Raw genomic sequence first — 16944 nt, forward strand, 5'->3', positions numbered from 1 at the left:
TAAAACAAATCTAAAAATGCTAAAATTAAGAGATTGAGGTGGCTTACCTCACAGACGACAACTCACTTTGAGTAGAAATATTTAAAGTGTACCAGAGACTAAGCACCCTCATGTATTTTACCATTTTATCAGTGGGAACATTGGAGAAAACACTGCTCTGTTTCATTATTTACTGTTCAGATTGCTTCTTAACAGCCCTGATAAAATCCCTGACTGAGCATTTAATCTGGCTTTGTTCAGGAATCATTATAACCGAGTCTGTGTTCTCTGATGTCTTTTCAAGCTCAAGCCTGCCCCCTTCTGGCTCTGCTCAGGAATCATTATAGCCGAGTCATTATAGCAAAGCCAGACTGAATGCTCAGTCGGGGATTTTATCAGGGCTGATGAGAAAGCATGCAGAGCAGTGAAAGATAAAATAGAGAGCAAGGTAGGTGTTTTCTCTTATGTTCCCACTGATATATATGGTAAAATACATGAGGATGCTTCGTCTCTGGTTCACTTTAAAAATAAGCACAGGCAATGCGTTTCGTGGGATTAGCCCACTTCCTCAGGCCAAATAAAGTGCCGCTGCAGTTAAATCTGGGCGCCCCGAATGCGGCTATTTGACGGCAGCGGCACTTTATTTGGCCTGAGGAAGTGGACTAGATCCCACGAAACGTGTTGCCTGTGCTTATTTTTAAATATTTCTACTCAGAGTGAGTTGTCTGAGGTAAACCACCCCTATCTCTTAATTTTAGCCTTTTTAGATTTGTTTTATATACATTTGGCCGCCTCTTTACCTTCTTCTACTTATAATGGAGATTGGCTGGGACATGGGCATTAGTTTACAATACCTGAAGTTTTACTATAATGAGACTATACTGTATCTCTGGAACAGCTGCATCAAATCTGCACAATGTGTAATGGCTCAGTCCCCTATTCCAAGAGTGGGAATTGGCATCGGACACACCTGCCTTCAATTGTTACACTGACACTTAACATACACATGAAGTGAGAGGGCTATGGAGGCTGCCAAATATATGTCCATTGCCTGGCTGTCCTGTTGATCTCTTTGGCTGCAGTAGAGTCTGACTGAGTCACACACCTGAAACAAGCATGCAGCTAATCCAGACAGTAGGAACACACTAGGCAGTGCGGGAAAGCTAGCGTTTTTCTGCATATGCGTTTGTGTTTTTAGTGCGTTTGCGTTTTCCCCCTGCACATACTGTCTTCTTGTGTTTTGCATGCGTTTTAATGCATTTGCAGTTTGCATATATATAAATCGCATATGCGTTTTGCATTTTTTTAATGCGTTTAATGCAAATCACTAGGAAGTCAACAGGAAGCGCAAATGCATCATCAAACTTGTTTTTTTTGTTGTTTTTTTTAAAGCATAAAAAAAAAAAAAAATACAAAATGCATAAAAAAAAGCACTAAAACGCAATACCTCTGCGTCACTATTTAATTTCATTATGTGCGTTTTAGAAAAATATACAGCAAGACCAGCTTTTAAAAAAAAAACAACAAAAAAAACAAAAAAAAACTCCTATTGCAGAACGCAAACATATGCAGTTTTTCATGCAGCTCATTGACTTCGGTGCGTTTTCCGCAACACTAGTGTGTTCCTACACTAAGTCAGAGCACCTGGTCTGTATGCTTGTTCAGGGTCTATGGCCTGTACACACCCCTCCATTGGCCAATAACAACTGCCTGAGCAGATAGCCAGGCGTATGTACAGCAGCCACTAACGCCCAGTGGACCAACTGACCCCCACGACGGCCAATCACAATATCTCTGTCACTCCCCTGCCCGCCCCCAACCACGCACGTGCCGCTCCATCGTCTCTCCACCTGCCCAACCCCCAATATAGCATCAGATTGTGGCATCGGCTTTAAAGCCAGCGATGTCGCCCTAGGGGATCTGATCCCAAAATATGTAAGCACCTTAAATGTATTAGAGCAGGGGCGTCAAACTCAAGTGCAAAGTGGGGCGAAAATGAGCTCTGGAACCAAGTCGCGGGCCAATCTCAATGTCTAGTGGCCATCTCACTCCCTTATAAAGTTCCCTGGTGTCTAATAGGTACCTTTTTTCTATGCAGCCCCTACTCTATGGAACTCACTTCCACAATCAGTACGACAGGCTCCCTCTCTGGACAGCTTTAAAAAAAAGGCTAAAAACTCGCCCCTTTTCCCTAGCCTTTGAGACTGCATAATGCAGGGTCACAGCGCTTTGAGTCCCCAGGGAGAAAAGCGCTATATAAATATTATTGTTAATCGCCCCCCTCCTTCCCCTATATGACTCCCTGGTGTCTAGTGGCCCTCTTCCCTCATCTATACAGTTCACTGGTGTCTAGTGGCCCTCTTCCCTCATCTATACAGTTCCCTGGTGTCTAGTGCCCCCCCTCCCTCTTCTAAAAAGTTCCCTGCTATCTCGTACTTTCCTCCTCCCCATATGGCTTCCCTGGTGGTCTAGAGTGGGCCAAACATAATGCAAAGTGGCGAAACCCCTTGAGGGCTAAATCTTATGGCTACAAGGACCAGATTTGGCCCATGGGCCGGAGTTTGTATGTATTAGAGGCAGAGGATCAGGTAGGACAGCCAGGCAGAAAAATCTGCCTCCTTATGACATGGTTTCTGATGCTGAAACCAGGATATTTACCATAAGTGGGTATCCTGAATAATTCACTGCATTCTACTGTGTGTCACTACAGGGCCTCTTTAAAAGACAACTGAAATGAGAGATCTATGGAGGCTGCCATATTTATTTCCTTTTTAAGCAATACTTAAGCAATACTAGTTGCCTGGCTGTCCTGCTGGTCTATGTGGCTGCAGTAGTGTCTGAATCACAGCAGAAAGAAGCATGCAGCTTATGTTGTCAGATCTGACATTGTCAGAAAAGCCTGATCTGCTGCATGCTTGTTCATGGGCTGTGGCTAAAGTATTAGAGGCTGAGGACCAGCAGGACAGCTAGGCAACTGGTATTGTCAAAAAGGAAATTAATATGGCAGCCTCCATAGATCTCTCACTTCAGGTGTCCTTTAAGGTGGAGAGCATGTTTCATATTTTGGTTGGTCAGAGTTGCCTATGTGCAGAGCTGATACAGCTCCAGTTTCATGCAATAAAGCAGAAGGTATTACAGCTGTTCAGTCTCTTGGCAGCAGGGCAGCACGGTGGGGTAGTGGTTAACAATCTCGCCTTGCAGCACTGGGTCCCCGGTTCGAATACCAGCCAGGTCAATATCTGCAAGGAGTTTGTATGTTCTCCCCGTGTATGTGGGTTTCCTCTGGGTACTCCGTTTTCCTCCCACATTCCAAAAAAACATACAGATAGGTTAATTGGCTTCCCCCAAAATTGGCCCTAGACTACGATACATACATACATACACTACACTAGACATATGACTATGGGAGGGGTTAGATTGTGAGCCCCTCTGAGGGACAGTTAGTGACAAGACAATATACTCTCTGTACAGCGCTGCGGAAGATGTCGGTGCTATATAAATACTAAATAATAACAATTGTGTGTGTATTTGCAGGTATAAATGTCTCGGCTAACCAGGACGAGGAGACCGACTTTGAAACGTTCCAGATGCAGATTAATCGAGAGAGCCAGAAGTGTAGCTTCCACACCAACTCCGGCAAGTACTGGACGCTGGTGAGCCACGGCGGCATCCAGTCCACGGCCACCGAGATGTGAGTACCGCCCCCCTCGCTGCATCCGGCGGCCAATGAGACTCGAATAGCTCTAACCGCCGTACAAACGGAATACAGTCTCTACTACGCACTTTGAAATTGTGGCAACAGAGATTGGCTAGATGTGCATCCGATGGCCCAGTTTTTTGTGTCGTACAATCTGCATGAATTCAAGTTTGTAAAATTACACGGTTGTTCTCCAACATTCACCAATCCACGTCGCTAGATCCCACAGAAGGTCACCTACCACTCCCCCCCCCATGTTGTTCCTACACGGTCACCTGACATGACCAACCATGTTTGGTTTGGCTGACCGTAAGAGGGGACGTATATAACTCTTTAGTACCATGATTACTATTAGGGATAGTCAATGACATGCAAGCTTGAAAATGAACAAATCTTGCTGAGGTTGAATTCGATTGGTCCATTTTCAAGCCACATTAAGTGTACTTGAGATGGGGCAGGAGAGATTTATACATACCTGGGGCTTCCTCCAGGCTGATTGCTCCCTTGTCCTCCGCCTCCCGGATCTTCTGCAGTTGGCTCTGGTAAGTCGTCCAGTCGGCACAGTCTGGCCGTGTGCGCTCCGTTACGATTCCGTTGCCGGGAGTGCTCTGTGCAGCTACAGGAGCGCAGCCACGCATGTGCAGTTGGCCCAAGACTGGCGGACTTACCAGAGCTGATTGTGGAGGAGCGATCAGCCGGGGGGGGGGGGGGGGGGAAGCTATGTATAAATTCTCTCCCTTGCCATCTCTGGTTTCTTATAAATTTCTATAATCCTGCATCAACTCAAAATTTGCATCCCATTGGCCATCCCTAATTACTACACAGACGCACTTTCCTTTCCCCTCCGGCGATCCAGTAAGTTGAATGGATGACTGGCGGAGCGGTTCCTTTCGGCCCGTAGTATAGTTTGTTAGGTTATCACAATAGCCTGTATGAGATCGCGGTCAGGGAATATGCGGCGGTTTGCGGCTCTTTTGTACATGAATAAAGCTGATGGAGTCATCATGTAACCTGCATTGTTCTCCTGGCAGCGCTCCCAGCACTATGTTTGACATTGAATGGAGAGGCAGGAAGGTGGCCCTGAAAGCCTCTAATGGGAAGTATATCTGCACCAAGAAGAACGGCCAGCTGGCAGCTGTGTCTGACGCCATCGGTGAGTTTACAAAGCCGGAATCTTCTGCTAATAACCGCGCTGTATGCATTTATCTGATTCCAGGACAAGCTGGGGAGAGGGGCTGTGCAGAGTTATGTACTATGATTGGTTACTCATGAGAAACATGTACCTTTCATGTGACTGGCAGCCATGCCTGAGTACCTCTGATATGATTGGCAGCCGTGCCGCTGTACCTCTGATGTGATTGGCAGCCGTGCCACTGTACCTCTGATGTGACCGGCAGCCTTGCCGGCATACCTGTGCTTATGCAATTATACTTAAAGTGGACCTGAACTCTGCCACAGGACACAAGAAAAACAGAGCAATGCAATTTGTGTTTTTAGAGAGAAAAGCCAAAAAAACCTTTGACAGGTGCAAATACATTTAGCATTGCTAAAGCAAAACATTAGTATTAACATGAGAGGGGTTGGTAGTGGCATTATAGGTAAGGAGGTTGGGGTATACAGTCCATAGGGGTGTATGTGTGTGTGTGTGGGGGGGGGGGGGGGGGGGGGGGGAGGGGGTGGTATACAGTCCATGGGGTATCATGTTCCTCTGTTAGTGGCAGGCAGCAGCATCTCTATTTGCACTGTTGTTTCCTCCTCCTCTGTGGCGTCTGTCTAATTTCCTCTCATCTGTAACAAGTGCAATTTGATCTCTCAGCTGTGTCAGCACAGGAATTTAGCATCTGCAGACGCAGTTAAAGGGAACCTAAACTGAGAAGGATATGGATTTTTCCTTTTAACCACTTGCCGACCGCCCACAGCCGATGGGCAGCGGCAAAGTGGATGCCGAAATGAACCACAATACGCCGAACGGCGGCGGGTCCTTTCAGCTCGTAGGGACAGCGATCGCCGGCGGGATGTTAACGCTTGATCGCCGCCATTCAAGCGTATAATACGCTTTGTAATGTATACAAAGCGTATTATACAGGCTGCCTCCTGCCCTGGTGGTCCCAGTGATCAAGGGACCACCAGGGCAGGCTGCAGCCACCTTAAGTCGCACCCAAACACACTGGTCTGCAACCCCCCCTCTGATCGCTCACAGCACACCTCAGACTCCCTCCTGCCCACCCCCCAGACCCCTGTTTGCACCCAACCACCCATCACTCCTTCCCTGTAAGCGCTATTTTTTTTTTTTTATTAGGTCCTAATCTGCCCCCTGGGGGCTCCTGGTCAACCTCCCCACCCTTTAGATCCCCCCCCCCCCCAGTGTACTGTATACATCTATCCTCCCCTGTAATCACCCAATGGTCACCTGTCAATCACCCCCTGTCACTGCCACCTATCAGAGATCAGACCCTGCGGGCACCCAAACACCCGCCCACACCCTTAGACCCACCGTCACATCACCACCAAAGTGCATTGTTTACATCTATTCTTCCCTCTAATTACCCATCAATCACTCCCTGTCAATATCTGTCAGAGCACTATTTTACAGATTAGGTCCCTAACTGCCCTCTGGGGGGCTCCTGATCACCCTCCCCTACCCTCAGATCCACCCCAGACCCCCCCCCCCCCCCCCCCCCGTGTACATCTATTCTCCCCTGTCAATCACCCAGTCACCACCTTTCACTGCCACCCATCTGATCAGACCCTAACCTGCCTCTTGCGGGTATCTGATCACCCCCACACCATCAGATCGCCCGCAGACCCACCATCATATCACCACCAAAGTGCATTGTTTACACCTGTTCTCCCCTCTAAATCACCCATCAATCACCCCCTGTCACTGCTACCCATCAGATCAGACTCTAATCTGCCACTTGCAGGCAACCAATCACCCGCCCATGCCCTCAGATAGCCCCCCAGACCCCCTCTTATCAACTCGCCAGTACATTGCTTGCATATATTCCCCCCCTCTAATCACACCTTGAGACACCTATCAATCACCTCTTGTCACCCCCCCCCCCCCCCCCCCTAGCAGTTCTATCCATCAGATCAAGCCCTAATCTGCCCATTTTAGAAAGAAGACACCCCAAGGTATTCCGTTAGGTGTATGATGAGTTCATAGAAGATTTTATTTTTTGTCACAAGTTAGCGGAAATTGATTTTTACTGTTTTTTTCACAAACTTGTGACAAAAAAATAAAATCTTCTATAAACTCACCATACTCCTAACAGAATACCTTAGGGTGTCTTCTTTCTAAAATGGGGTCATTTGTGGGGTTCCTATACTGCCCTGGCATTTTAGGGGCTCTAAAGCGTGAGGAGTAGTCTAGAAACCAAATGCTTCAAAATGACCTGTGAAATCCTAAAGTTACTCATTGGACTTTGGGCCCCTTAGCGCACCTAGGCTGCAAAAAAGTGTCACACGTGTGATATCGCCATACTCAGGAGAAGTAGAATAATGTATTTTGTGGTGTATTTTTACACATACCCATGCTGGGTGGGAGAAATCTGTAAATTACAAATTTTTTACACACATTTCTCCCACCCAGCATAGGTATGTGTAAAAATACACCACAAAATACATTATTCTACTTCTTCTGAGTATGGCGATACCACACGTGTGACACTTTTTTGCAGCCTAGGTGCGCTAAGGGGCCTAAAGTCCAATGAGTAACTTTGGACTTCACAGGTCATTTTGAAGCATTTGGTTTCTAGACTACTCCTCACGCTTTAGAGCCCCTAAAATGCCAGGGCAGTATAGGAACCTCACAAATGACCCCATTTTAGAAAGAAGACACCCTAAGGTATTACGTTAGGAGTATGGTGAGTTTATAGAAGATTTTATTTTTTGTCACAAGTTAGCGGAAATAGATTTTTACTGTTTTTTTTCACAAACTTGTGACAGGAGTATGGTGAGTTCATAGAAGATTTTATTTTTTGTCACAAGTTTGTGAAAAAAAAACAGTAAAAATCTATTTCCGCTAACTTGAGTTCATAGAAGATTTTATTTTTTGTCGCACCATACTCCTAACGGAATACCTTGAGGTGTCTTCTTTCTAAAATGGGGTCATTTGTGGGGTTCCTATACTGCCCTGGCATTTTAGGGGCCCTAAAGAGTGAGGAATAGTCTAGAAAGCAAATGCTTCAAAATGACGTTGGGCCCCTTAACGCACCTAGGCTACAAAAAAGTGCCACACATGTGGTATCGCCGTACTCAGGAGAAGTAGTATAATGCAGTGCTGGTCGTAATGGAAAAAGCTACGCTTACGGATCATTACGCGTAATTTTACGCTATTACGCATTACGAAATTACGCTTACGGCATAGACATTCAATTTCGGTACATGTCTGTAATTACGCATTGCCCGTACGCAATTACGCGTAAGAATACCGTAATTCAGGTTGTTACGTTATAGGCTTACGCGTAAATTCCTACTAGCAATTAATGCGTAAGGTCATGCTGCCAAGCGGAAAAGTTGACGCATGGATCAATGTTAGGTAGCCGCCGACTTTAAGGGTTAATAGCAAAGCCCCCTTAATTGCTTAGAGCCTCAAATTTGGAGAATATATTAAGGAGATCAGAAGGAATAAGAGGAAAAAAATTTTTTCCAAAAAGACCTTATAGTTTTTGAGAAAATCGATTTTTAAGTTTCAAGGGCAAAAATGTCTTTTAAATGCGGAAAATGTCAGTTTTTTTTGCACAGGTAACAATAGTGTTTTATTTTCATAGATTCCCCCAAGTGGGAAGAGTTTTACTTACTTCGTTCTGAGTGTGGGAAATATTGAAAAAAAAGACGTGGGGTCCCCCCTCCCAGACCTCTTTAACCCCTTGTCCCCCATGCAGACTGGGATAGCCAGAATGCGGAGCACCGGCCGCGTGGGGCTCCGCACCCTGACTATACCAGCCCGCATGGTCCATGGATTGGGGGGTCTCGGAAGGGGAGGGGCAGCCAAGCTTTCCCCTCCCCCTCCGAGCCCTTGTCCAATCCAAGGACAAGGGGCTCTTCTCCACCTCCGATGGGCGGTGAAGGTGGAGGCCGCGATTTCCTGGGGGGGGGGGGGGGGGGTTTCATGGTGGCATCTGGGAGTCCCCTTTAAAAAGGGGTCCCCCAGATGCCCACCCCCCCTCCCAGGAGAAATGAGTATAGAGGTACTTGTACCCCTTACCCATTTCCTTTAAGAGTTAAAAGTAAATAAACACACAAATACATAGAAAAAGTATTTTAATTTACTTTTAACTCTTAAAGGAAATGGGTAAGGGGTACAAGTACCTCTATACTCATTTCTCCTGGGAGGGGGGGTGGGCATCTGGGGGACCCCTTTTTAAAGGGGACTCCCAGATGCCACCATGAACCCCCCCCCCCAGGAAATCGCGGCCTCCACCTCCACCGCCCATCGGAGGTGGAGAAGAGCCCCTTGTCCTTGGATTGGACAAGGGCTCGGAGGGGGAGGGGAAAGCTTGGCTGCCCCTCCCCTTCCGAGACCCCCCCAATCCATGGACCATGCGGGCTGGTATAGTCAGGGTGCGGAGCCCCACGCGGCTGGTGCTCCGCATTCTGGCTATCCCAGTCTGCATGGGGGACAAGGGGTTAAAGAGGTCTGGGAGGGGGGACCCCACGTCGTTTTTTTTTCAATATTTCCCACACTCAGAACGAAGTAAGTAAAACTCTTCCCACTTGGGGGAATCTATGAAAATAAAACACTATTGTTACCTGTGCAAAAAAAACTGACATTTTCCGCATTTAAAAGACATTTTTGCCCTTGAAACTTAAAAATCGATTTTCTCAAAAACTATAAGGTCTTTTTGAAAAAAATGTTTTTCCTTATTCCCACTGATCCCCTTAATATACCCTGTGAATTTGGTGTTTCTAAATTTTAAGCAGGCTTTGCTATTAACCGTTAAAGTCGGCGGGTTTTTAAATGTATATATTTTTCCTTTGAAACTTTAACATCGATTTTCTCAAAAACTATAAGGTCTTTTTGAAAAATGTTTTTTTCCTCTTATTCCTTCTGATCTCCTTAATATATTCTCCAAATTTGAGGCTCTTAGCACTTAAGGGGGCTTTGCTATTAACCCTTAAAGTCGGCGGCTTTTTTATATTATACGGGAGCGTAATATTACGCGATTACGGCAGACTGTGTAATTTCAATGGGAGTTTACTGTCTTACGCGTAATTTGTTACGCGTAAAAACGTAACCCACGGTCTACGCGTAATTAATTACGCGTAATACCGTAACCTTACACGTAACGCTTACGGTGCATTTGTAGTGAATTACGATGCGTAATTACGCTAATGCGTAATTTCGGCCCAGCACTGGTATAATATGTTTTGGGGTGTATTTTTACACATACCCATACTGGGTGGGAGAAATCTCTGTAAATGAGATTTTTTTTATTTATTTTTTTTTATTTTTTACACACATTTACAGAGATTTCTCCCACCCAGCATGGGTATGTGTAAAAATACACCCCAAAACACATTATACTACTTCTCCTGAGTACGGCAATACCACATGTGTGACCCCTTTTTACAGCCTAGGTGCGCTTAGGGGCCCAACGTCCTATGAGCACCTTTAGGCTTGACAGGTGTGCTTACAATTTCGCACCCCCCAAAATGCAGTAAACACACCCCACAAATGACCCCATTTTGGAAAGTAGACACTTCAAGGTATTCAGAGAGGGACATGGTGAGTCTGTGGCAGATTTCTTTTCTTTGAACGCTAGCGACTGCTAGTGGAAAAGGGCCCTCAGTCTGTTCGAGTCTGTGCAGGGAACCGTAATTACAGCTTGTAACAAAAGATAGATATCGCCACACTTCTGCTGTACAGCTCAATGGGCTGCGGTAATTTACCAAACTTCAAATGCAGCTGTAAAAATCTTTATGAATTAGCACACAAAGGTCTAAAATACCGAATGCGGTATTTTCCCTTCCAGATTTTTTTTTACCGAACACACTTTCATGAATGATAGTCAAAGTGCTCAAAAATGGTACAGGCAGCGGATTGGAATTGAACTACTCGTATGTGAACACTCTCATAGGGAATCAATGCACAGGTGCTTTTAGGGCAATTTCTAAAATCATCTGGGTATATTTTTTCAATTTTTTTTTTAAATCACTAACGTTCAGTGTGAACCAGCCCTAAAAGCTTAACTTCCCCCCTACCTACAATGTATGGCATACAGATATACAGATACAGATATTTGCCTTTGCATTGTGGCCTACTACCAATCCCCCCATCCATGCTGGCAGTTGTAAGCGACAGTGAACTAATTTTTCCTGTCTACTCAAAGAAGCTAAGTAGGCAGAAGGCGGGGCTATGCAGGGTTCTGCCAAACAGGGAGGGGCTTATAACTGCAAAGGCTAGCATTGTACCATCTGCTTTCAACGGAAACCCCACCTCCCTTTTGCTCATTTGAGTAAACAGGAAGTGGCATCAAAATCTACAATGCCAGCATGGACTGGTAAATTCTCTGGCTTTAGTGGTGTCTGAGCTGCACATAGGTCAAACATGAGGCCTGCATGCAGGGTTGCCATAGCACCTCTCTAAATACTGACATCTAACGTATGCTAGTTCTGGGGTCAATGACACACAAACAGCATCCAACTACCTACAAGTGTGTAATTCATGTCCACATTCAAAGGGATGAGATGATCTGGCAACACAGTCTGCATGCCATACAAACAGAATCAATTGGCCAACCCTGTTGTCGGCGAGTACTTGCGATGTAGGTCGTTCCCACTTACAATGCTGTAGAATGTGTGTCAGAGATATAAAAAAAAAACAAAAAAAACAAAATTGGCCTTTAAAAAAAAAAAAATGTAATTTCAAATATAAATTCCGTGATAATAGAAAATTACAGAAATGTAGCGGTAAAATGTTCAGGTCCATCAATCGTTATTTCCCATTTCTCTACTACTGTAAATTAAGAAAAATCGTTTTTAGTGTGGAGTAGGGAGGATCAACCAGATGCAAATATTTCAGAGTTCATTTTTATGCAAATCTGTGCAGCTTGAAAATTTCAATTTCAACCTGGGTGGAACTTAATTGGTCAATTTTTAAGCTGTATAAATTTACATAAAAATTCACATAATCCTTCATAAACTCTGAAATATTTGCATCTCATTGATCATCCCTCATGTGGAGTGACATTCAGCGGATCGCCGCGGTCCTAATTGGCAGTATTTTGTGGTCATGGAATTAAAGGGAACCAGAGAGGATGCAATATACATACCTGGGGCTTCCTCCAGCCCCATACGCACGGATCGCTCCCACGCCGCCGTCCTCCGCTGCCTGGATCCGCCGCCACCGGGTCCCGTCATTGCCGCGAGTCGGCAAGTCGGCCGGCGGTCGCAGCCAATTCTCCTCATCACAGGGTGCTCTCCCCATACAGATACGCATGTGGCTGCCTACTGCGCAGCCGCATGCGTACATGTCCGCATCACAGGGGCTCCCTCCATACAATTGGCCGCATCCGCCGGAAGTGACTGGCCCGGTACCGGCGGATCCAGGAAGCTGAGGACGGCGGCGTGGGAGCGATTCAGGCTTATGGGGCTGGAAGAAGCCCCAGGTATGTATAAAATCTTTTTCTTTTTTCACCCCCCCCCCGTTCCTCTCTGGTTCCCTTTAAAGGGGCCCATACACCTAACGATTTTCCCGCCAAAATACGTCCGTTTCGATCAGTGATCGTGAAATTGCCGCGCACACTGCTGACAGAACAATGGATTTCGGACGGAAATCCATCGTTCTGTCGACTCCCGTCGATCCATCCGTGCGGAAGATTTTTCTCGGGTTTGGGAGTGCGTCGATAGCGGCGTTCGAATGTCCGACGCAATACAGCGGAGATACATTACCTGCTCCGCCGGCGCGAGTCACTGCTGTCACTTCCCGGCTGGCATCTTCTCCCATCACCTTCCGCATCACAGCATCAGTGTATAACTTCCTGTGTCACTGCAGTGACAACGGAAGTACAAATAGAGGGCGCTCTATTTGAACTTCCGCTGTCACTGGAGTGACAGAAAGTTTTATATGCGGATGGGAGAAGATGCCGGGACCAGGCGGAGAAGAACACAGCGGTGGACCTGGGGACTGTATGAGAGGGGGGGGGGCAGCAGCGGCAGCTCCGCAGATTGTGAATCGATTTCAGCCTGAAACAGATTCACAATCTGTTTGCAGTAAAGGTGGCCATACGATCCCTCTCTGATCAGATTCGATCAGCGAGGGATCTATCTGTTGGTCGAATCTGATGGCAAATTGACCAGTGTATGGCTACCTAAGGTAGACATATATTTGATGACCACCAGCTAGATCCCTCTATGATAAAATCTGATCAGAGAGAGATCTATTGCCTGCCCACACACTGCAGTCAGATTAACAATAGCTACCAGCATGAAATCTTAGCACCGCTGCCTCCTACCAGGCCCCACCCCCAGCCTCTGTATGGCCAGCGGCACCTGTACCCCATGACCCCGTCTCATGTATGTGAAGTCAGTACATAAGACTGGGATATAGGCACTACCAGCAGCAAATGCACAGGAGGTGCTAGAGTAGTCCAGGACTGTCGCCAGTAGACCAGTCACTGTGGGCCGTCTCTGTGCACCCGACTGAGCTCTTGCAAGCAATATTTTTCCAGCATGCTGGATTGATGGTTCTGATTGGATCGGTCAGACATTAATCCAAACGGTCGATCGGACAGCCATGTTGCGGCATCCGTCTTTTCCAGAGTAGATTATTACCATTGAATCAGCTGGATATTGATTGTGAAAATCGAGTAATGTATGGGTACACTTAGAGGTGATATCGATATTCTGCGAGCTGCGATTAGGATAGACTCAGAGGCACGAGCAGTAAAGTGCAAATAATTCCACTGGGCAGTATTAAAATCTGATCTGCCTACTGCAGAGATCTGCTTCCTGTGGGTGTGTCTGAAACTTAATTTGCATATGTGCAGAAGTATCAGCCCAGCAATATTCAGATTTGGTGCTGGCCCTATCTATGTATACATCAGTGTCACATGACAGCGGGTCGCCGTAATGTCCATCCATACAAGCATGGGAAGATCTCGTCCAGCCAGTGCGCCCCGGTAACAGATCAGCACACACACGTCGGGCATCACCAATGCATTAAACCAACCAGCGATTGTGTCACAGTCTCCAGGGGCTCAAGCATGCTCCAGTTACAGCAGAAATCACCAGCAAGCTGGCTGCGGCTTATCCAGTGCTGGCCGATGCCACCCCGAGTACCAGCCATGGTGCAGTCATCTCATCACCTAACGGAGGAAAGAGTTACAGAAGTCTTCAGTAACAGTTGGGTGTGAGGAGGAGGAGGATTTGCAGACATGTTTAGTTTATAGAGAAGTTCAGCAGTAATGAGACAGGCAGTAGTTTAACTTCTTGATTTAAAAGATACCCAAAGTGATTTGATGAGATAGACGTGGGTATGTACAGTGCCTAGCACACACATAACTATTTTATGTTCCTTTTTTTTTCCTTTCTCTGCCTGAAGGAGTTAAATATCAGGCATGTAAGTGGCTGACTCAGTCCTGACTCAGACAGGAAGTGACTAAAGTGTGACCCTCACTGATAAGAAATTTTCCTTTTTATCTCTTTCTTGCTCTCAGAAGCCATTTTCTGCTAGGAAAGTGTTTTATAGTTGGAATTTCTTATCAGTGAGGGTCACACTGTAGTCACTTCCTGTCTGAGTCAGGACAGTCAGCCACTCACATACCTGATATTTAACTCTTTCAGGCAGAGAAAGAAAAAAGAACACAGCCTAGTTATTTCTGTGCTTGGCACTGTACATACACATGTCTATCTCATCATGTCACTTCAGGTATCTTTTAAGAAAAAGAGGAATAAAAAAAGTGATCATTTAGTAAGTAGGACGAGCAGCAGGGTGAGTGAGAGAGTGGCGAGATGGAAGTAGGAGATGGAGCGGTGGCACCACCAGACTGTGGGAGGATTTACGGTTAAGGTGGCCATATATCAGGCGACTTGGCGGTCAATCGACCATCCAATTTCGATTCGGGACTGAAATTGGTCGCATTGTCGATAGCGCTTGCTGCAATATGTCGGACCAAAGTTGGTTGGTCGGGTGTGCGGCGGGAACTGCTGTGCGTATGACGTCACACACACGCGGGCGCATGTATGCAGAAGAGAATGCGCCCGGAGCAGCGGGGGACCAGCGGAGGCAGCGGACAGGTAATGTATACACTTTGGCATGGCGGGCATTAGGGGGGCACAGCGGCGAGGCAGCGCATAGGGCAGATTACGCATAGTTCCCGCTGCGCACCCGTCCACCCAACTTTGGCCGGACATCGTGCAGCATGCGCCATCAACAATGCAACCAATTTCTGTCTCGGGCATGCACTTGGCGGCACAGACTTTCATTCAATTAGATTATAATAATTGAATCGGATGGTCGATCGGCTGCCAATTCGCTTGATGTATGCCACTTTTACACTCCTGGGCCTGGTGTACAGAGAGTATCCCAGGCAGCCCAGTCTGTGGCAGAGGCTGGGTGCTGCTACCAGTCATTATTCCTTGGAGATAAATCTATCAGGTAGGGTTCACACTATGCCAGCGTGTCCGCATAGCACTGGCATCTCATCTGCTGCCTGAAAACATAACGGGCAGGTGAATCAGACAAACCCAGGCACAGTGTGACCAGTCCATGATTTGTCTTAAAGGACAACAGAAGTGAGAGGGAGGCTGCCATATTTATTTCCTTTTAAGTAATTCCAGTTGCCTGGCTGTCCTGCTGATCCCCCCCCCCCCCCCCCCAAGGGCTAGCTTACAATTTTGCGGCACAAAAGTTTGAGTTTTTACCGCAATATAAGAATCCCGTTCAATAGAACAAGAATCGCAGCACAACTCGCACCTAAAATTCTGCATGCAGAGAGAGTTTGCCATTTATGCAAATCGCAAGCGCTGCAGTGACAATCTTGTAGGGATACATTAGTCACAGCGCTTTGCGGATCCCCAGCGATTAGCAAAGTGCTGAAAAGCACCTGAGCCTGAACCAGTCCTAATACTTTTAGCCGTAGACCCTGAACAAGCATGCAGAGGTTTCTGACTGAAGTGACTGGATTAGCTGCATGCTTGTTACAGGTGTGATTCAGACACTATTGCAGATAAAGAGAACAAGCATGGCTGCCAGGCAACTGGTATTGTTTAACAGTAAATAAATATGACAGCCTTCATATCCCTCTCACTTCAGGTGACATCAGCCAAACGGAGACTCAGTGAAGATGGATATGTGTGAAGGAGTCCATGATTTTTTTTGGCTTAGAAAAGATTTAGCTCCACATGTCTGTTGGGTCAGCTCTGGGAAGCAGATGGCAGGCTGAATGCAGAAAATGATGGTAACCTTTATCTCGGCATGTAGCTTGTGACCGCGGCATCCAGAGAGTGATGGGCGGCCAATCATGTGTGACCTCTGATCGCCACAAATTACTCCCCCCCCCCCAATTCCCCTGACCCATCAGCAGGTCTGTGTACAGGACAGCTGACACCTCATCACAGCAGCCCATCTGCCTCTTGTGTCTTCTAGGACAGGGGGTGTTGTGCATTCCCTAATCATCCCATCACTAATAACTACTTGTGATTTAGGGGGGGCCTCAATCCTGTCTGGGTGAATGGGGAGTATGCAAATTATCATGCAATGATGGAGGTGGCATAGCAGTCTGCAGCATGATAGGGCTTTGAAAGTGGGGGTATAGCTGCCCTGCCTCCTGCTTTGTGCTATACCTTCTATATTGGGGTGTGTGTGTGTGGTGTGTGGTGGCGGCAGGCAACAGAGTGGTTTTGCACACCGTAGAGGTGTTCCTGCAGAAGCAGGATAGGGAGCAGGTGGTTGGCAACCCGTATAGATGAGCATGTAATGGGGGCTTGGGGTCCTCTGTACCCCAGATTATAGCTATAGTTCAGGGATACTGAGGCTGGGGGGAGGGGCTTCCAACAAGTTTCTGGAGAAAGGAAGGTGGTTTGGTGACCCCATCTTACATCAATAACCCTGTTTCTGCAGGAGAAGACGAGGAGTTCACCCTGAAACTGATAAACCGACCAATCCTGGTCTTGCGAGGGGATCTGGGCTTCGTCTGCTACCACAAATCATCAAACACTCTGGATGCAAATCGCTCATCCTATGACGTCTTCCAGATCATCTTCAACAATGGAGCGTACCAAATCAAAGGTAAGCCATGCACCCCCCACCACCTATCTAAAGT

At 46.7% G+C, this 16944-nt stretch overlaps 2 protein-coding genes across 2 annotated transcripts in view; one reads left to right on the forward strand and one right to left on the reverse strand.

Moving 5' to 3' along the window:
• FSCN2 (fascin actin-bundling protein 2, retinal) overlaps positions 1-16944 on the forward strand; it is a 91336-nt gene that overhangs the window by 64438 nt on the left and 9954 nt on the right. Inside the window, 3 exon segments of the mRNA XM_068263181.1 lie at positions 3514-3670; positions 4708-4829; positions 16743-16910. Coding sequence (XP_068119282.1) covers positions 3514-3670; positions 4708-4829; positions 16743-16910 — 447 coding nt within the window.
• FAAP100 (FA core complex associated protein 100) overlaps positions 12335-16944 on the reverse strand; it is a 134045-nt gene continuing 129435 nt past the window's right edge. The window contains exon 12 of the mRNA XM_068263180.1: positions 12335-13986. The gene's annotated coding sequence lies outside the window, so the exon portion shown is untranslated. The remainder of the gene's footprint in view (positions 13987-16944) is intronic.

Source organism: Hyperolius riggenbachi, chromosome 12 (genome assembly GCF_040937935.1).
Source record: "Hyperolius riggenbachi isolate aHypRig1 chromosome 12, aHypRig1.pri, whole genome shotgun sequence".
NCBI lineage: Eukaryota > Metazoa > Chordata > Amphibia > Anura > Hyperoliidae > Hyperolius > Hyperolius riggenbachi.